The 22,581-nt window shown below is 40.1% G+C and overlaps 1 protein-coding gene across 5 annotated transcripts in view; it reads right to left on the bottom strand.

The window, feature by feature from the left end:
• Positions 1-277: 277 nt before the first annotated feature.
• Positions 278-22,581, bottom strand: part of Dyrk1a (dual-specificity tyrosine-(Y)-phosphorylation regulated kinase 1A) — a gene marked incomplete at its 3' end in the record, with an annotated part of 132,313 nt that continues 110,009 nt past the window's right edge. For all 5 annotated transcript variants that reach the window (XM_005375749.2, XM_005375750.2, XM_005375747.2 and 2 more), the window contains 6 exon segments: positions 278-456; positions 5,349-5,473; positions 5,893-6,199; positions 13,856-13,996; positions 16,529-16,675; positions 19,856-20,142. In XM_005375749.2, the coding sequence (XP_005375806.2) occupies positions 278-456; positions 5,349-5,473; positions 5,893-6,199; positions 13,856-13,996; positions 16,529-16,675; positions 19,856-20,142 (1,186 nt within the window).

The following is a 22,581-nucleotide window of genomic DNA, read 5'->3' as shown; positions in this document are numbered from 1 at the left end:
GCGGGGATTGGAGTAGACGGTCAAATTAACGTCCATAGCTCCATTCTGTCCAAAGTCCAAGGTATTAGCAGCCACTGGGCGGTTCTGGTAGGCCTGATTGCCTTGATTACCAGTGGAGGAGGAAGATGTCGAGGAAGAAGTTGTTGAGGAAGACAGAGATGTCATGGAGTGGTGACTGTGGCCAACCTCCATAGAATCCTGGGTAGAGGAGCTGTTTGTTGGAGAGTTGTAGACCCTTGGCCTGGTCCGGTTACCCAAGGCTTGCTGTCCATGGTGGTGGTGGTGGTGGTGATGGTGGTGGTGGTGATGGGAACTGTTTCCATGGTGATGATGCAACGCGTTCTGCTGAGGGGCTACATGGAAGGTTGTTTCTTGAACGGGATGATTTTCAACAGTGACTTGTGTAGGAGCTTCAGTGCCTGACCAGCCAAGAGGCGCTGGAAACTGCTGACGCACCTGTAAGAACATTTGGAAAACATCAGAGTGCTGCCTGGGAGCTTTAATCCTCAATTAGAAGGTACAACATAAGCACCTGTATTAATTATGGAAAAGTTTCATTAATTATGAAACTTTCAATGTGTTAGGCAGTTCTAAAATACAAAATTCAAATTATGTTCCAGAGTAAAAAATATTTTACCATGAAAGTGGCCAAGTTCTGGAAGTGACATACATCAGATCATGTATTTCACTAGCCACTGTCACTAGCCACTGTCTTTCTTTGAGAGCACTGTCTATGCCAGCCAGGGTTAGTCAATTGTTTCCTAGAAAGGCAAAATAGTAGTCTGGCAGGTCCCAGGGAAATTTTTCCATTTCCCTCCTTTCCCCATCTTTCTTGTTTCAATGAAAGACTGCTTTCCACCCAGCTGCTCTGCAGTTCCTTACTCCCTCCACCCCGTCAGCATCAGTACAGAGTCTACCTTACAACAAACCCCCGAACACCCCACCACTCAGCCTGGGCACTGGCAGCACTCTGGCTCCCACTGGTTCCATGGCCCCCAAAATGAACTCCCCGCTTCCATTCTCGCCCATCTCCAACCCATGCTCCAAAGAGTGGTAGGAATACCCTTTCCAACATAAACCCAATCGCTTCCGTTGCAAATCCTTGCTGACGTCTCACTGCATTCGGAAAAACAAAATAATCCAAACCCCACACAATGCCAGCAGAATGTGGCCAATACCCATTTCTCCAACCTCCTTCCTCAGCCACCTTGATTCCCACCACACAGGTCTCCATTCCTCCACCTGCTCAACAACTGTCAAATGCCTCAGGGCAGTGATTCCTTTTGCCCTGGAATGCTCTTATTCCAAGGCTCGAGCTGGGATGCTCCTGCTCTCTAGTTCAGTTCCAGAGTCTGCCCTAAGCACTCTGGCTAATGCTGTCCTGCCCCTCTGCAGCAAAGGCCACTAGCTGTCCACAAAAAGCAGGCTCCGCTCACTCCTGAGCATCTATACGGTTGTGTTATACTTCCCAGCGCCTCACAGGTGTAGCCATGTGTTCACTTATCAAGAGTGAATTTGTATGTCACCCACAGCCTGGCGAACACAATACCGCCCAACTCCTTCAGAATATATGACACCGCACAATGAACAACCAGGTTCTTGGGCACGGTGCAACCACAGATGGTGAGAGACTAGGACACAGATGACAGTCACGCCATTAACATGAACATACACCCTGGGCTGTTACATAAAAAACAGAAAAAAGTACTTTGTACCATATTTTGGGGCTTTATCAGTTGCTAGAGTTTGGCTTGCTTTAATTCATGCGACCTATCCAACAAACTAGTAGTTCTCTCTGACACTACCCTTTGCTATTTTCCTTTTCTCCTGTGGTGCTGGTTAACTGCAACACCTCTGAGCTACTCCAGCCCTTACTTTCTTTCTCTAACTAGTACTACTTGTAATTCTTCTTCATGTTGCGCTGTGTGTATTTTCCTGAAGTCACTATAAATTCTGGGGAGGCAAAGGCTTTGTCTCAATCAGTGGCAGGCATAAATCCTCAGGCATTACTATTCAATGAAGATATTCTGAGAACCAAACTTAACTACTGAAAACAATCCAGTAGAAAAAAAATAGCAGCATTCTCAAAAAAGATAGTACAGGTTGAGCACACCTAATCGAAAACTTTCTGAGTGGAGCATTTCAAAATTCCAGACTTCCAGATTGGAAATACTTGACTGGTAAAGTCTATACAAATATTCCCCAACTTGAACAACTTTGAAATGTGAAACAATTCCAGTCTCAGTCATTTTGGATGAAACTCAACCTGTATGATAAAAGACTCTTCTCACCCAGGGGGGCTAACTATTTTATTCAAAAATCAGTCACTCACACCTGTAATCCAAGCTACTTGTAAGGCTGAAGTAGGAGGTTTACAAGTTTGAAACACAGCAAGAACCAGCCACCTCTACCTCCAAATATAAAGCAGAATAGTGACATCTGTGAAATACAGGCAGGAGATACACAGGACACCGTTGTTGAATGTTATTTTGGTTATGTTTACAGTATTTGATGTACCTAGAAGAGAAGACGGCAGGATATCCTAAACAATTTGGGATACCCTTGAGAGTAGTAACTTTTTATTTTTTGGTACTAGAAACTGAACCCAAGGCCTTCACACTGAGCTACATTTCCCAGATGTTTTAACTATGTTTTATTTTGAGACAGAGTCTCACTAAGTCGCCCAGGGTGGGCTTGAACTTGTAAACCAACTATCTTAGCCTCCCACAGTGCTAGGCTTACAGGAGTGTGCCACCGTGTCCACCGGAAGTAATAACGCTGAAGAGGCAAAGTGTCAACAGTAGTTACTAAGCAGAAGTGGAAGGAAAAGGTATTCCAGGGTGAGAACCTAAGCAGTGTGAGAAAGGCAGTGACGGTTTGTATTTTAAAGAATCAGTATGGGCAGAAGATAAAGATGGGCCTGAAGAGCCAGACCACAGAAATCAGTATCACCTTGGTGAGAAATCTAGCTTCCATTTAAGGTTCGAGGTCGTCAAACACTGGTTTCAAGTAGGGGAAATCACGAGACGAGACTGTTTCAAAGTCGCGTTCACGTGGCTGCAGAGAAGAGCACAGCACTGGCTGGGAACTGAACGGGACCCGGGGAGCAGGCAGGACGCCCCTCCTGCGGCATCCTAGAGATGGCTGCGGCGAGGGTTAGGTGCCCACGTCAGTGTGGGAGGGGAGGGAGAGGAGCCGAGGGTGAACGTAACACCCACGTGCCCACGTGTACGACTGACCCAACAGGTACATTTAGGGCACTTTTACAAAGAACTGCTAACAGAGGGAAGTTGGGCTGGAGGTGGAAATGAGGACAGCAGTTTGTGCGACACACGTGCAGTGCCAGGTGGAGACTTGCGAGGTGCTGTGTCCGGTACACGATTCCAAACAATGGCCACGGGCTGACCTGTGAAGTCTGAGTCAGAAAGAGCCAGGGAGGCCTGCAATAGAGAGGGTGGGTGCAGCGCCGGAAGCACGGGTGAGACCACCTAGGAAGCGTGGCCCCCGAGGCGCTGAGAGGCACGCGCAGGCTTCACAGTGCGCAGAGCACGAGCAAGCACGGCCGGGGGGTGAGGGCACAGGCATGCGCGCTGTCCCGGGAAACAGAATGCCGCTGCTCAGTAACACTGTCCGATATGGCCAGCAAAAAACGCAGACAAGCGCAAGCACGTCCCCAACCTGCTGGTGAAGAGCACCACGGGCGCAGGCTGCGGAGCCGGGAGCAGGAAGTCACCCGGACAGGCCAGAGCAGGCAGCAGGAGTGCAGCGGGAGGAAGACAAGAGGCCAGAGCAAGACCTGCTCCGAGGAAGGCAGGACTGAGGAGGACAAATGCTGTTTAACAGCAACGCTGTGGAAGGACAGCAGGTCGCCTCGGTCTCCAACAAGAAGAAATGCACTCCTCGAATGACAAGGGGTGCGAGGGGTGGACACAGGCGGGCCATGAGCTTGTTCTATGATATAACTGAAGGAAGTTCCCAGCGGAAGACTCTTTACAGAGCAGGAGTCGGGGGCAGCAGAGGAGGAGAAGCCAAAGGCTTCTGCAAAGAGCAGAGGAGCCTGGAACAACTGGGGAAAGCATGAGAGAGTGGGACGAAGTGGGAGCGGCGGCGGACTGCCCCAGAAGGTGGCAAGCAGCAGCTGACGGTGGGCTCTCCCACAGCACTGAGTGCGGGTGAAGGCGGCGCCCACACCGGTCTTGCCTTGTCACGCCCACCGCCTCTCAGAGACCAGCATGTGGTATGTCCCAACGTTAGTACACAGAGGTATCAAACATCTTCACAACTACCACCCACTTCACCTTAATGTAAAAATAACTTAAATAGAGCCTCTTTTTAACAGGTCTAAAACCAAAAGCAAAATAACACGAAAAACGTGGAGGGAGACGGGCATAGTGGCACACACCTGTGATCCCAGCACTCAGGAGGCTGAGACAGGAAAATCGTTCCAAGTTCGAGACCAGCCTGGGCTACAGAGGAAGCTCAAGGCCAGCCTGAACTGCATAGCGAGACGGTGTCTCAAAAAGACCAAAAACAAACAAACAAAAAAACTGAGGGAGCCGGCGGGGGAAGCAAGTCTTGAACCATCTCAGAAGCTCAGGACTGTGAGTACTACAAGACCAGGACAGGCAGTCAATAAATGCGAGCCTTTTCTTTTGTTTCTTCTGAGACAGGGTTTCACTATGTTATCCAGGCAAGTGTGAGGCCACCCTGGGCAATATAGTAAGACTCTGTCTCTAAAACAGAACACAGAAGGGCTACCATTTGGTGAGTGGGTGGCAGCCACTGTTTCAAACACTCCACTGCATTCAAACACTCACTGACCACAGTGGCACCTGAGCTTCACAGTCCTCGTCCCCGCTACAGAGGAGACTGAGACCTTAAGGTCTGAGCAGCTTCTCCCGGACTTCCACCATTCTGCCTCCACAGGCTGTTAGTACTCATCACTGTGGTTTCTGAATCTGTTTGCGGTTTGATTCCCCCGGCCCCCTGGTACCGGGAATCGAACTCACAACCCTGTGTTTGCCAGGCAGGCGCTGTGCCGCTGAGCTAAATCCCCAGCCCCTGTGTGGTTTGATTTCTAGCCTTCCTGTTTTCTGTTTTGTTCTGCCTCAGCCTCCTGAACAGCTGGGATTAGAGGTATGTGCCACCATGCCCGACTTAATGTTAGGCACTTCTAAACAAGGAGGGGACCTTACATGGAACATGCTTCTGTGGTTAAAAGAGGTGGTATTTTGTCAGAAATGAGGACCTGTGAGCCTTCAGAATAAACAACATGCTCGCTCAAAGGTAGCCCTGGCACCCAATCCTAAACCCAAGCAGGGAAGTGCCATGAGCACCACGTGGCTCACCTGGGGACTGTGTGTCTCGCAGTCCATGGCCTGGACAGCGGCCGTGAAGTGCCCGCCGCTGTGCCGATGCTGGTGTGTCGGGTCCGACCTGGCCCTCCCACTGTTGCTCGTCCCAGATGATCCACCTAAAACAGCGCAACACCGTATAACTTGGGAGTTTAAGGCTAACTCTGTCCAAATTGATATTCAAAAACTACATAATAAAAGGATGTCACCAAAAAGAGAACCTGTAATATTACCTTAAAGTATATCACAAAGTCAGTAAATACTCTAAAATTAAGTTCTCTCACATCCATCACCTTTACAACAAAAGTGAGTTACGTCAGAGAAAGACTGAAGCATGTGAACAGATACTACTTTGAACTACACATGCGTAATTTAAGTGGCGTGGAGTTTTGGGGAGGATGGATTTACTGCTAACCAAAAGTGACAGATTTAAGTAAAATAATTCTTTCCCACTTCCTTGACACATTTTATAAACAGTCCAGAAGAATCCCACTTGGTAAAGAAGCTGCTAGGTCTAGCCCCACGCTGTGGCACAGACCTGAGCTGGACGATGTACTGGAGGTGGTGCCCGAAGACTGGGACTGCTCCATCGCAGGGCTCGTGGAGACACTGTTACTCGTATTTGTACCTTCATCGGCTGTTTTCTTGAAAAAACTGTGCTGCAGGGCATAATAAGGTTGAATCCGAGATTTGGGGTCATAATCAAGCATCCTTAAAATGAGGTCTTTGAACTTCAAGTAGTCAGCTACTGTATGACCCGACTCCCCAGCACGCCGGCCACCAGGTCCTCCTGTTTCCACTCCAAGAATATTATGAAGTTTACGGGTTCCTGGTGGTTTGTACTCCTATATGGAAAGAAAACAATGGCCTTTTTAAATTTGATGAAATATTAAGAGTTTACACAATGTAACTTCAAATATGCCTAAATATGGTGGAGGCCTTTATCAGAAAGGACACTTGTAGTTAGATCTCCGACCTTTTCAGGTATTACTATTTTAGTAGGTTTGTTTGTTTGTTTTGTTCGGGGTGGTGCTGGAAATTTAACCCAGAGGTTTGTGCATGTTAAGCAGGCAATCTACCACTGAGCTATTCCCTCAGGGCCCATGTATTATTTTACAAATACTGCTGGTTACAAAAACAACAGAAGTTTGAGACCAAATATGACTTATGAAGATCTAGTCCAGGAGTCAGCAAAGTATGGCTGCTAGATTTTTATTTTATTTTATTTTTATTTTATTTTTTAGAGGTCGTAGAAGCAAACAAGCAAACACAAACAAGGACATGCAGCAGAGGCCTGCAATGCTGCAAACGTTTCCTACAGGTCTCCTAGAGAGCAAGTGGGCTAACCCCTGCTTCAGCAGGTGCTGGCACCACCCTATTCCACTCCTGTGCCGAAGACCTGCTGCACGGCCGCCCTAAATGTGGTTCTGTAATGCTGCAACCTTTACTCCAAGTGTGCTCTGAAGAAAGGGGTGTGAACCCAGCCTCCTATTCATAGGAGATAAAATTAGAAAGCAAATTATTTATGCCTCCCTTTAGAAAATGTTTATTAATAAATTACTTTTAACATGTAGAGATTTCCTGAAAACTCATTTATAACAGACAATAGTATAACTCTTAAAATCCCTACAAATATTGAATTTAATTAGCATACCATCACTGGGCTTTTGCTTCTATTTACAATACAGAAACTGAGTTGACTGCTCCCACACAGCCAGACAAGTCACAGTATCACCACTTTTTCAAAACTCATCAGAGAACTGAGGGTTCAAATGAGCCAGTATTAAATGAATTCCAGAAAAAGATGAGCCTTTTTCAGACCAATGGTGGAGCAGCCAGCAGGCACGGACAGAGGCAGGGAGAACCCCAGCTGTGGGAAGAAAGCCCTCTGGGCCCAGGAGTTAGGTGTGGGGCTGGCCAGCCGGTAATGTCACAGCACTCAGGCATCTCCTGGGGCCTGGGACACACACACTGCTTAAAGGAACATCCTCAGAGAGTAGTGAACAGAATCTAGGTCAAACAGACAAAGCCCAGATTCAGCTAAAGTACAAATGAGACTGACTCAGCCCAACTCTAATAGCTAACAGTGTGAGGATGCTTATTTCTGGGAGGAAAGATGATTTATCTCCATCTCAACTATTCCTAAATACAAAAAGTTTGGCATACATTAAAAATTATAGACAGCAAAAATAGAACAAAGGAGCCCATAATCAAGTTTTTAAAAAAATTAACGAAAGATCCACATTAATAAGTGACTCATGTTAAAACTGGTAAATATTTTAAAATGATTAATAGGCAGTTTAAAAAATTCAGGTCACAAGGTAGGCAACATGTGTGACTAGCTGGAGAATTTCAGAAGAAACAAAATGTTCTAATTAAGGACAAACCAAAAAGCTAGAACTAAAAAGTATCAGAAGTAAAGAGGCCATTTACTGAGTTTAAGGACAAACTGGACTCAGGAAAAAGGGGGAAATTAGTGAAGTAGAAAATAGATCAAAGAAATAACCCACACTCAAAACACAAAACCAAACTGAATGAACAAAGCAAACCATCTCTGGATAACCCTAAGACCGCCAACGGCACGCAGGGAACTGGAGAATGCGGAGAGGGCGGCCGAACACAAGGACCTGAGAAGCAACCGCGAGCGGTCGTACAGACTGACGGAAGGGATGACCCACACAGCCACGAGTCCACAAACACTAAGGGACACAGGGAAACCACACAGCCTAAGGGGACGGCAATCAAAATGCTGAAACCCAGATATACAGAAAACATTACAATCAACCAGGCCAGAGAGGAAAACGATGCTAAGAGTAACCGCTAGCTTCTCCTCACAATGTCATCCAGAAAATGACATCGTAACCTCTCTTTGTTTTGCAAAAGACAAAACGGCTAATATAGAATTTTACATCCACAAAAAATGTCTTCTAGAAAATACGAAGTTGAATAAAGGTATCTCCAGATAAATGACCGTTGAACTTGTCAGAAGTTATCCACTGAAAAGTAGGTTAAGGAAGTTCTTTAAGCTGAAGGAATATAACAGCAAGCAGAAGCCAGACCTGTAGAAAGGAAGGGAGAGTACCTACAAGTTTTATTTTTAAAATAAATTTTTTAAAAAAGAGAGTACCTACAACGATATATTATACTTAACTATCTTTCCATTTAAATCTATCAGAAGTCATTAATATTTCATGGAGATACATCCCCCTAAAAATCATGAAGCAACTAATGGGAGAACAGACAAATCCAAATTTATCCCCAAAGGTTAACACTCTTTATAGTTATTAACAGAAAAAACACACACACAACAACACACACGGACGGCGGGTATAACAGATATGAAAAAAAACATAAAATGATTTGACCTATATATTTGTATTGATGGAATACAGCAAACAAATACAAAATATAATTTTTATTATAGGTACATGAAACATTCACCAAGGCAGACTCACATACTGGACGATAAAACAAGTCTCACAGAATTTGAAAGGGGTGAAATAATGCTTTGTGATCACAGTGCTACTGAACTAGGAATCAGTATGGTGTCTAGAAAATCTTCAAATATCATGAAATTATGACATAATTCTGAACAGTTATGGGTTGAAGAAGAAATCACAAGAGAAACTAAAAACACTTCAGAAAGAATGACAGTTAAAACATATCAAAGATTATACAATGCACCTAAAGCAGGGATTAGAGGGAAATCTATGACATAAGTGCTGGACAAGAAAAAAGAAAGATGCAAATCAATAATCTAAGCTTCCACTGTAAGAAGCTAAAAAAAAAAAAAAAGTAAATTCAAACCCAAAGTAAAAGAAAGGGACACAAAAAAGAATATCAACAGAATAGAAAATAGTCTACAAATCAGGCAGAAGAAATCAAAGTCAAATGCTGACTGACAAGAATTAAAAATTTGATAAAACCCTAGCAAGACTGGGAAAGGGTGCTGGGGCCTCAGCCTTTTACACCCTGATGACTACCAGGTATAAAAGAATGACTGTCACTACAGATCTTCTAGAAAGTAAAAAGATACTGAAACATTATGGATAATTTTATGCTAATAAATTCAACAATTTAGGTGAGAAGGAAGTTTCCTGATATACACAACTTGTCAAAACTAACTCAAAGAAAATGAACATCTGGATAACCATCTTAAAAAAACATGAATTACAGTTATTGTCTAACAGAAAATGTAAGGTTCTGATGGTTTTGTGAATGAACTCCATTAGACATTTACAAAAGAAATAATGCCAATCTTACACAACTTCTTCCAGAAAACTCAAGGAAGACTTCCCAAGAGTTTATGAGGCTAGCATAATCCTGAAGCAAAAAAATAAAAATTCCTTACCAACAGACTAGCAAATTAAACTCAGCAATACATGACACTAGTGCATCAAGGCCAATTATTGTTCATCATGAATTGGGGTGTAACATTCCAAAAAAATTAACTTACATATCTTATCATGTAACAGAAGAGAAATCATATGTGCATCTCTGTAAATGCAGAAAAGGCATGTGGCAAGATTAAATGTCCATTCATTAAAATTTCTCAAAGTACAGGCATGAAAAGAACTCCTTAAATCTGATGAAGGACTGAGCTACAGAAAACTGTATAAACAGCATCATACTTCACGCTGAATGACTGCGTGTGTGCCCCACAACACTGGGAACAAAGAAAGATGGATGTGCTCACCACTGCTACTCAACACACCGCAGACCTAATTCACACAGTAAACTCAGAGAAAGGAACAAGTACACAAGAACAAAATTATCTTCATCCATAGGGTATGACTGTTGAAGCAGAAAACCCTACAGAATGACAAATGCTAGACCCAACAGGTGAATCTAGCAAGGTCTTAGAACCCAAAGACAATATACAAATTCAATTATGTTTTCATAAATCATCAATGAAAATGTAGGAGGTATTTCAAAATCAGGGCTATTTAAAATACACCAAAAATTTTTAAAAAGGATAAATTGAACAAAATACATATACTCAAACTACAAAACACTTACGAGAGAAAATAAAGATTTAAATAAGTGGAGCAATAACCCATATTTACAGACTGAAAGACTTGATATTAGGGTGCCCATCCACCAGAATGGAACCTCAATAAAACTCTAGTCAAAATTCTAGCAGAATTTCTTGATATAAAGGTATGCACTAATTTTTAAAATTTGTATGTAAATAAAAGATTTAAAATATTAAAATAACCTTGAAACAGAAAAGAGCTAGGACTTTAAAAACAAAAGACTATAGTTCGTCTGCACTATAGTATTTAAGGGCAGAAAGATGGAAAAGAATATAGTCCATTCTGGAAACACACAAGGTGAAACTGTTTTGTACAAAAGTGCCAAACCAGGTCAATAAGCAAAGTTAATTATTTTCAACAAAAGATGCTATGCTTTTAACCTCTTTACCTTATTCTGTGCTCAAAAGTAATTTGAGGTGGACCACAGAATCTTAGCCACAAAAGTTAAGAGTCAAAAAAAAAAAAAAAAAAAATGTAAAACAGTATCATCAAACTTGGGAACACAAAAGATTTCTCCAGATCTAGTTTTTAAAAAGTTAACAGATACTAAAATTTCCTGCTCCTCAAAAGATACTATAATCAGAAAAGGAATAAACAAGCTGGTCTGGGAAAAAATATCAACATATATGTGACAAAGGACTGAGATCCAGTACATGTAAAGAACTACTACCCAATAACAAATGAGCAGAAGACTAGGAAGAGATGTCACAAAAGAAGATATATGCACGGCTAATAAACATCTAAAAAGGTTGTGGTCAGTATCATTAGTCAGGGAGAAGTACAGAAACAAACCATTGTATATACCCACTAGAATGGCTAAAATCCAAAAGACCAACTGTGTCAACTACATCATATCATGCAAATATAAAATGATTAAAAAATTAGAATAGAAGGTGGAAATGGAAACAAAGCTTTTGTAAATAAGGAGGGGAAGAAGAGTTGAAGGGAGGGGAGGGGAATGGGAAAAAAAGAAGATGTATCATGTACAAGTATAAATTCCCTATGATGAGTGTTGTTATGTGTATCTAAAATATACCAATAGAATTTTTTTAAAAATTTGAAGGAAATACAAAATAAAAACAACCTTGTAGAACTACTTGGTATTTTCTTAAGAAAGCAAACACACATACATATACCCTGTGGCCCAGGTGAGTAGTGTCACCAGAGAAATGAAAATGTATGTGTACAAAAGACTTACACAAGTATGTTCCCAGTATCTTATTCATGTTGGAAACAACCTAAATGTTCAATGACAACTGAATATAAATTATGGCAGTCATCTGATGAAATACTATGAAGCAATAAAATGAAAGTAAGCCCTGAGATATACAACAAAAAGAATGTCATTCCCCCTAAAAAAAATTTTAAGCAAAAGAAACAAATAGTAAATACTTAAGATTCTAATTTATATGAAGCTTGCTTATTCATTAACCTTGTGACTACAGAGATCAGAAGTGAGATGACAGAAAAAGGTCACATAAGAAGGTTAAAGATGATGGAAATATTCTACATTATGTGTTAGGTGGTGGATGCAAACAATATTTAAATGTATGTCTCCTACTGTATATAAATTATACTGCAACAAAATAGCATCATTTAGGGGGCTGGGGATTTAGCTCAGTGGCAAAGCGCCTGCCTGGCAAGCGCAAGGTCGTGAGTTTGGTTCCCGGTACCGGAGAAAAAAAAAAAAAAAAAAAAAAAAAAAAAAAAAAAAAAAAAAAATAGCATCATTTAGTATAACTTACTTCTTTGTCCATCAAAGGAAGAAAATACAGTAAATGTGTATCTCATTAATGGAAACTCTAAGAGGGACTTCCAAAATATAAAATAAAAATTTTTTTTAAAAAAATCAATCAAATTACAGGAAGACAGCCAATAATAATCTGTAACTTAGGGCTGGGGATATAGCTCAGTGGCACAGTACCTACCTGGCAAGAGCAAGGTCATGAGTTCGATTCCCAGTACCAAAAAAATAATCTATATCTTATTTTAAAAAGTCCTCAGTATATTTTTCTTAATACAATTATTTGATTATAGAATTGATATTTTTGTTCAAAAGTAATTTTTGTTAAAAGAGAAAAAGTTATATCATACTTTAATTTTTTTAAGTCAATTACTAAGTTCCACTAGGGAAAGAGTTCATAAAAATCTAGAGTTAATTAACAGATATTAAATGTAGGTTAAAATAGTCACTTTCAATTTTAAAAATGGAGACTGCCCTACTCATTCCTGAAATGCTTCTCCAAGTAATTAAACATAGTAACTACAGCTCAATTTGAAAGAAACGATAGGTGACACACCATAGTTATGTAACTATGGTTTTATACAGCAGAAATTTGGGAAATGGGACAAGGAGAAAAAAAATCAAAAATCAACTAGTAGCAGTTTGCATTGCACAGAGAAAACATAAAGGAGGTTTAAACTCCTGCATTCTAATTCCAACTGGTAGATGCTACATTGAATGCTGGTGAAACTAAAGATTCTCAGTCAATATCTGGGTTCAATAGAACAATGGGCCACAATTGATAATCCATGTGGATAAAGACAAAAGAGGGCCTCGAGATGCTGGCTTGCTATCTTCCATCCCTACCCTATGGGGAGCAGACACAATCTAGTAAGAGGAAACTACATTGTCTGCAATGAAGCTGCAAACCAGCTGTTAAGGAAATCGTTGTAAAATAGCTTGACATTACAAGTTAAGACTCCACGGCTAAGTTGAAGCGAATTGAAGTGAGCAACTTTCTTCAGTTCACAGAAAATGACACCTGGTGGCAGCACCACTAAAATGCAAGGGCAAAACAGTTAGCTAGAGCAAAAAACTACCTCTCTTAAATGTTAGAAATGTATGACTACCATCACACAGTGAAGTGTATGTACAGCATATCCAATCATATATCTATACATTACATTCATACAATACTAGGACATGCTAGGTTGCAAAAGACATGATAATTTCCAGATATATATTTTAAAAATGTAAATACATATTTCCTATCATTTATTAAACTGACAGTTTAAGTATCTGAAAAGCTTTTTATAGAAAAAACATTACTAAAACCTATCACAGGATCCTCTAGTCGATTCGTATCTTTGAAAAATCACACACTTCCAAAACCATCATTTCAAATATTTCACCAAAAATGAGCCCTAAAAGAATCATTTAGTGCAATTATGACTTCTGTTCAAGTTGCAGTATTATTATTATTATTATTATTATTTTGGTATCAGGAATCAAACTCAGGACCTTGCACTTTTCAGGCAGGTACTTGTTAAATTTCCAGCACCACCCCAAACACAAACATGGCCATCTTTTCCAGAATCATGGAACAAATTAAGTCCATGAACTGAGGTACCCTGTAAGACTGATTTCAAGTATAATACAAAGAAGATATAAAATGACTGCTCTGGTGAAATAAGGAACGGAGTAGCCTGCCAACCCACTAAAAGCTGTACCCCTTATTTTACCCGTTTTCCATCTTTGGTCTTCTTTAAGTTCCAAGTGCCATCTGGCAACTTCTCAAAGAACTTTCTTGCTTTTGGTGCTTGGTCAAGAATATGAGCAGGTGGAATACTCAGAACTTCCACTATTTTATTCATCTGATCTACCTGTATTAAAGACAAAAAGAAAGCCTGTAATTTCCACTGTGCATCCTATTTCTACTCCTCAATTCATTCATAAATAACTGAGCATATCCTATGTGTCAGATACTTGTCCAGGCACTAAGAATACAGTCATGACCAAAAGACATAAAGTTCCTGAGCCTCATGGGACCAGACATGCAGCAATTAACATGCACAAATCTATGGCTAGTGACCCTGTATGCGATGGATGACACTATCAAGGATATAGGAAATTTTAAGTTTGTTTTTGGAGATTTAAATAACGAGTAAGACTCTCAGTCTTAAGAGAGGACTTAATAAAGTTCTTTTAAGTGTAGACTCACTCAAATATAGTCTATTACATCTCTGTCAAAAAATGAGACAAGACTAATAATAAACAAATACAGTCATCCTTCGATACCTTCAGAGGATTAATTCCAGGCAAGAACACCCTCCTCCACAGCTCACCCTCCCATGGCCAAAATCTATGGGTGCACAAATCGTTTCCATAAAAGTATCTGTACATGATCATGAAGGAATGAGGACTACTCTGAAAAATGGTATAAACATTGCTACACATTGCAGTTGACAGTCTAAATAGTTTTCACAATAGTTCTCCGGTCTTTTTGAGACAGGGTCTCACTGTGCAGTTCAGGCTGCCTTAAATTCACTTTGTAGCCCAGGCTGGCCTCAAACTCACAGCAATCCTCCTGCCTCAGTTCCTCAAGTGCTGAGATTACAAGCGCCACCACATCCAGCCTCTTCCATATATTTTAAATTATGTCTAGGTTATTTTTAATTCCCAATACAATGTAAATGTGCTTTGGAAATATTCATTATATTGTTTATAGAATCATGACCCCCAAAAAAGCTTGGAAGTATTAGATACAGATGCAGATTTTGATTGCGTCTGAGGATGCAGAATCTGCAGATACGAAGGGCCCGAAACAATTAAATACACTCCACCAAAGCATGACTAAGTAATATGGAGAAAATCCACAGGGGATGGGACAAAGATGCTGCACTTCAGCTAGGATGTTACACGAGCTGTCACTCAGGTGACAACGGAGCAGAGATTTGGAGGAATGAGCCGAGTGCTATCGGGGAAACAGCACTTTAGACACAGGAAAGAAGAAGTGCAAGGTAGCACAGAGAAGGCCAAGTGCTGGAGCAGAGAGGAAGACAGGAGGGAGAGAAGAGGGGTTGCAGAGATAACCTGCACCAGACACAGCGGGGGTGTGGGAGCCACTGAAAGGACTCTGGCTCTGACAACGAGGAAGACAGGGAGCCAGTGAAGCTTCAGGTGATCCCAACACTGTTTAAGGCCAAGAAAAAGAGTTACTAATTCACAGGGTACTTAGTATTACAAATACTAAGGTATAGAAAAAGATAAACTTGAGGCCTTCATAGATAAATGGTTGCAACTTAAGGACATAACTTTAAGTGAAGTCAGGTCAGAATACAAGCTCAGTATCAGAAGAGAGATAAATAGGAAATAGGGAGAAGTTCAAATCCCCAAATGACATCTTCTGTTGCCTTAAAGATATTTTTATATATGCTAATTTGTTTCTTTTATACTAAAAGTTTATCTCGGTACCTTAGTTCATTGAAAATAAAGTTTGTGTTGTTTCCTTTTTATAAGAATGTTTTTTGGTTTATGTCTTGTACTGAGTAGCTACTCTGAAGATAACGATATACAGAGTAGTAACAGTAACTGTTGTCATTCTCTTATCATTTAGTTATGAAAATGTTTTAGTTTTCGTAAGATAAAAAGAAATAAATACTACATACTGCTGCTAACAAGTGCCTCACTAGCTCAAGTTGAAATGCGTGAAAAGATGGGGCAAGTTTCTGACAGTACCTATTAACGACTGTACAATCCATTAACTGCCTGGCTTTTATTCTGGTCAAGACTAGCAATGACTACTCTTTAAAAAAAGAAAGAAAGAAAATTTCACAACTGGAGAGTTGTATAACAAATGGAAGCTCAATGCCTTTTATGGCAGGGGAGCCCCGCGTCACTGCCACTGCCTCTGACCTCCCACATTCTCAGGGACACAGACTAAAACCCACAGGCTGCAGGCCTGCACAGACTCTAGAGCTCTCTGACCCTGGAATTCCCGGTTATGCTCAACTATTCAAACTCTGTCAACTACACAGGGATTACTCTTTCCAATTCCAAATCATGGCCTCCAGGTTCATAGCACTGTTTATGCCACTTTCCAGGGTGGCCCTTGTTCCTTCGTGATCATAAAGCTTTCTTTTATTCTTATCTGTAAATGTTATACAATATATTTAACACTTTCTACTTTATTGTTCTCTTCATAAGCAAATTTTAAAACCTTAACTACCATTTCATTATTCTAAATTCACCATTATATAGCAACTAACAAACATGAAAAAAATGGAGAATATAAAATAAGTTCAAAAGTGACTTCGCATGTATGAATGTCTGATCTGGTAAATAGACATCTTCCCCTGAAAAAAACCTTCAGATTAAGCAGTTATGGAGGAAAACAGAATCAAAACATCATATACCTCATTGGCACCACTAAACAGAGGTTCTCCAGTGTGCATTTCAACCAAAATACACCCAAGGGACCACATGTCGATAGCAAGATCATAAGGCATTCCCAATAGCACCTCTGGAGACCGGTAAAAGCGACTCTGAATATACTGGTATATCTGAAAAACAGTTTAGAACCGTATTAATTCAGTGTAAATTTAATTTATAATTGTGGTCAACACTGGATTAAGAACATCAATCTCACATTAATAGAAAATTCCAACACTTGACTACAAATAACAGTTACAAAACTGAATATCCCAGTGGTTGGGTGACACGAACGTGGAATACAGAAACACAAGGTGTGATGCAAAAGTACTGTTACATAAAAACAGAGCGAAAGACACACTGTCAGTACTGCTTCTCAAACACTTCCCCCTCTCTTCCAACGCATTACTCTACCGCTCCTGCCACTTTCGGAAGCAGTTGTACAGTCCTTTCATGAGTGTCTTTAGTTGTGTTGTTATGCCCACCTCAGAAACTGATTCAAAATATTGACCTTCCGGGGCTGGGGATTTAGCTCAGCGGCACAGCGCCTGCCTGGCAAGTACAAAGTCGCGAGTTCGATTCCTGGTACCGGAAAAAAAAAACAAATGAACAAAAAAAATATTGACCTTCCAAGGTCATTTTAAGTGCCAGAAGTTGCACAGTGCCAGATCCAGTGAATCAGGTGTCACATTTTTACAAGCCTCCCTTCCTGGTGGACAGCACTCAGAGGCAGCATTCACCATATTTTGATCATATCTCAGACATGGAAGAGGACTCCCAGAACTGCTTCCAAAGTGGCAAGAATCATGGGAAAAGTATGTTAAAAGCAATGAGAAATACTGTGAGAGGCATTCATGACAGTGTGCCTTTTACTGTAATAAATTCTTAAATCTAAACATTCATTCTATCACAGCTTATATGTAAAACTCCAGGCCTTTTCATGTAGTCCAATCCTTATGGTAATCAAGATAGATCTTAAAACAATTATGTTTTAGTAGAAAAAAATTATTGAGAGTGACTTTCTTCATTCCTACTATGGTATGGGAATTGGTTTACCATTACCATATATTTGAATTAACCTGAAAGAATTTATTTTCAGCATTAAAAGTCAAATAATGAAAGCACATGAAACTTAAAATTCAGACATTTGTATTCTACTGTCACAGAAGAAAATCCTACAAACATGGTAATATACAGGTCAAGTTGGAGGGCTGGGGATTTAGCTTAGTGGCACAGTGCCTGACTGGCAAGCGCAAGGTCATGAGTTTGATCCTTAATTCACATAATCACTATAAATTTGTATCCAGGAATATTTACATGAACTTTTATTAAAAGAGAGCATGAGAATGCTGCTAACTAAAATTTCTAACTTAACACCCAAAACAGGCAGAAGCTCATTAAATCTATGATTTCCACTGAAATCCCTAGTCCAGTCTTTCAGAACAATGTTAGACCTCCACAGTCAGGTGAACCCAACCTTATGGCATTATGAGGAGAAAGCTTAACTCAAAAGAACTGGGAAAAAGTATCAGCTGAACACCCCAATCCAAAAACCCCACGTACACGATGCTCCAAAATCTAAAACACGGCACTTAAAAAGTTTTGGATTAAAAAAAAGAAATTTTGAGATTTTGGAGGATTTCAGATTTTTAGATTTTTGGATTAGGGTTACTCAAGCAGCAAAGTCTGTGCAGATGTTCCATAGTCAAAGAGCAAACAAACAAACAAAACTCTGGAGTCTAAAACACTTCTGGTCTCAAGCACTCTAGTTAGCCCATGCTCACCTGTACACATTTCTAAATTTTTATAAGTCAGTAACATTTTTGATGCCCTAAGCCCAAAAGACCTCCTACTAAACAGAATGTATCAGTTCACAGCTTAAACAAGGAAACTGTCACCTACCTATGCCATCTGGTTAAAGCAGTAATGGCTTTGCTATCTACAAGGTTGTGCTCCAAAATCCCCAAAGGAACTCTGCCCTGAAATATACTTGCCCTGCCATCTTCTGGTTCCGATCCAACTGGACGTGTATTGTGGAAATGACCTCCCATGGGATACCAATGCATGTGAACAGTTAAAAACTTACTAGCTAAAGGGAGAGTCACTTCAGTTTGGCTGGACAGACATAACAGTATTTAGTATTAGGACAGAACATAATTTGGTTTAAACAGGGAAAAAACTTTCAAAATATAAAATCAACTGAAATTATACTCAAGGTAGGTATGCATTTTCATTCATAATATACTACATCCTGTATTAACTATTGAACATCCCTTGATTTTTCAGAGACATCTGAAACCGCAAACTTTCCTGCGTACTCCAACTTAAAAATTTTTTTTTCAATAATCTATAGCTTCCCTACTATAAAATACTTTGCAAAACATCGCAAAAAGGCAATCCTATTAACTGGCTATCAACTTTCACAAGCAAACTAAGCAGCTTTACTTAAAACCTGGACAAAAGTTGGACTGGACAGGAAGTTTAGAAAACAATGGAAAAGCCAACATGAAATGGTAATATGAATGTTAAGAATTCTTAAAAAAAAAGTTTCAATACTTTGACATAAATAGAATAGTGTGTATAAAATGAGTAATATCCTAATTCCTTTGAAGAGGAGAACCATCCGTAACTTCCATTTTATACAGAGTATTTCATAATGCTAGATGGAATGGCAAGAAAAAACTGCTTTCCTCAATCAACTAAACTTTTATCACCATGAGCATGTCTGTTTTTAATAGTGTGAGGAAAGCCATTTTGGACATATGTCAGGACTTGAACAAATTCTAATTTGTGAGAGGGAGGGCAAGACCTAAACTTATTTGTCAAACAAGTGTGCCCATCAGCTCTGTGTTATCTACCTGGCAACACCATGACTCATGCACGAATCAATGCACGGATTCTGAGCCCCAAGTTTTTCAGGAAAAACATTCATCTCAGTATGATGTAGAAAATATTTTACAGCCAAGATTCATGCTCCAGTACTATGATTTCCAAAACTTTATATGAAAGCCTCTATCTGGGAAATACACTTACAAATCACTTGATATATAATTCTTTTATCTCTTATTCTCTCGTTTTAGCATGCATATGAACTTAAATATATCCACTTTGAAGTATCTTCTAATTCAAAATACTGCTTTCGTGTTTTAAACAGACAGCAGGATAAGGTGATCCACGTGATGCACATTTTAGAAATAAATAACCATCCTGTAATTACCTCCAAACCTTACACACATTATTAATAACATTTCAAATATCTACTTATACTTATCTAACTCTGTTTTCACCCACAATTCCTGAAACATACTTACCCGCTGCCCTAACTGACAAGAACTGCCGAAGTCAACGATCTTGATTGCACTGCGTTTGGGGTTGCAAAGAAGGATATTCTCAGGTTTTAGGTCACAGTGAATGATACTAAGTTCTGGAGTTGCAAGGAAAAGCAGTGCAGTGCACATCTGCTGTGCAAACTTCCGTGTCAGGTTCAAAGAAACCCCTCGGAAATTGGTGTTCCTCAACAAGTCATAGAGGTTGTAGGACAGCATTTCAAAAACTAAACAGAGATGGTTTCGAAACATAAAGTGGCGCTTCAAATGCACTGAAAGAGAAAACAGTTTTGTTTTAAATTACAAATACCAGTAAGAAGAATGCAACACATACATACACTATTACACAACCTGTCACATTACAATGTCAAAAGTAAAGTGAAAAGCTGAAATGTGACGGTCAGTGTTCTGCAGTATTTAAAAGCACATTTTTAAATTAGTTACAAATATTTAAAGTGCCCTCCTGCTGAATTAAACAGCCTTAGTGCCTGTCAATAAACAATACTACCAAAATGTCTTACTTCTAAAAAAAAGAAGAAACTTTAAGTCAGGAATAAAAATAAAGCCAATTTACAAAACAGTAGTGAAGATACAGCAGCAACCTAATCATGGTTTATGTAGTAGACTTTCTACTTCCTGAGAACCCCACTCCACAACTGCTACCTACTTAGACCTCAGTTCACATACTTGACACCCCAATGAACTGGCTTTGATAAATAAATACATACTCTGTGTTTACTAACAATGTTTTGTAACATTTGTACCTGTCAAAGTACAGCATAGTTTTATTTTTTGTTTTTCAAGTTTTACTTTTTGTTTAGCAAGTGTTTCATAATCAGGTATTATAAGGCACTGGAAATCCCTGATCAAGGGACTTGATTATGTTCATCAAACTGATAGAAGAAAAATCTGTGTGAGGCTGAAGTTTTTGACAATTTCAAAATAAAAATCACAGGGAGGCCTACAAATGGCAAAATGGTACACAATACATGAACTGCTACCACTACTGACCCTCTGAAAAGGCTTAACTTTTACAACATGCCCCAAAAACTGTGTTTAACAGTGACTTTGCATCAAAGTGGTCATTCACCACAGTAAAGGGCTGCGCTTCATTATGAACTTCTTACACGTACCAGACTGACCACTGTGACTCAACTAGAACGACATAAAACCATCAAGCAAGGCTACCTTCACTTCAGCATCACGAAACAGGTTTCCCCATAGCTCTTTCTCAGAACCACACATACGTATTTTCCTGGTACTCGCACTGGACCTGTCTTGAAGCAGTACACATCAGTACTGTTCTTAACTCACTCATGACACAGGTAAATCTGAAGTTGGGGTTAAGTAACACAATGGAAATTCTACATGGCTTATAAAAGAGCCTATGGCACTATGTGTCATTGCAAGTAATAAAAAGAATCCTTAAAGGTTATTTAAAAATGTACAGTATCTGCTCTTAGTCATTCTAACTCACGGGTTTAAAAGTAAAAACAGCTTCATGGCACCTCACAGACATGATTCATGCACAGGTTTTAATTTTTGAGTTCAGTAGTAGCCCCAAAAGGAATGCAAAAGATAACACGTCAGAGTTCCAACGTGATCATGAAAATCCCTTTAAGCTTTGTCATTGGAATGGTCTCCCAATGAAAGATCCTCTCTCTTCCACCTGACCTTATAATTCATCACTCATTGCTTAGTATCTACAACATACGAACACTAAAACACCGTCAAAGAAAGCTCAAACATAAACATGTCTGTTCAGTCGTAATTTGAAAGTGCATTCTGGGAAGAATAGACAGTTGGCAAGACCTAAATCATTAGTTCTAGACCGACTTTGAATTTCGTTTTAATTAGATCACATACCAAATAACCCAGGTAAGACATGCTACAAAGGAGAGAGCAGGGGGAAGGGAGGATGAGGAAAGGTCGATGAATGGATGCTAAATCATAGGAGATATGAGTGCCGGTGTTCTACTGCATAGTAGACTCAATGTAACAATATTCTAATGTGTATTTTAAAACACTAAAAGTTCTTTTTCTGTTGTTTTAACAAAAACAGAACCCTAAATTTCTTGAGACACTACATATTCGCTATTATGGCTGAAATCCGGAATGTCCTGCAGAAGCCTCCGTGTCCAAAGGTGGGCTGTTGGAAGGTGACTGGATCGTGCGGGGAGAGAGATTCAGCCCTAGCGGAAAGCGCTGGGGCTGGGGCCGGGGCCGGGGGTCTGAGAAGAAGAGGGGAAGTGTATGTGTATCTTCCTTCCTGGCCTCCCCTTCTCTCCTCTGCTATGCCTCTGCAACCACAGACTGAAAACGTGAGTCAAAATATCCCTCTCTTCCTTGAAATTCTGGATGGCTGGTATGTTGTCCTAGCAACGAGAAAATAAGACATCTGCCATCTTCACAAATTAGAACTTAAAAGAAAACAATCATTCCCAAAAAAGTATTTGTAATCACTAATATAATTACTGAAGTGGTCATTAAAGTCAGTTTATTCAAAAGAAAGAAAAGTAGCCTGTGGGCATAGTGGCACACACCTGCAATCCCAGTACTAGGGAGGCTGAGGCGTTATGGACAGTTATGTTATGTTATGTTATGTTATGGACAGTTATGTTATGGACAGTTTCTCTACCACTTAAGCACTCAAAAGACAACCCCCAAGAGTAAGGTGGACGAGTAAAGGCATGTCCAGAGACCACTTTGTC

This window comes from Chinchilla lanigera, unplaced genomic scaffold, assembly GCF_000276665.1.
Source record: "Chinchilla lanigera isolate Chin_1 unplaced genomic scaffold, ChiLan1.0 scaffold00006, whole genome shotgun sequence".
NCBI lineage: Eukaryota > Metazoa > Chordata > Mammalia > Rodentia > Chinchillidae > Chinchilla > Chinchilla lanigera.
Note: the sequence above shows the minus strand (reverse complement) of the source record. Positions and strands in the feature narration are given on the sequence as shown.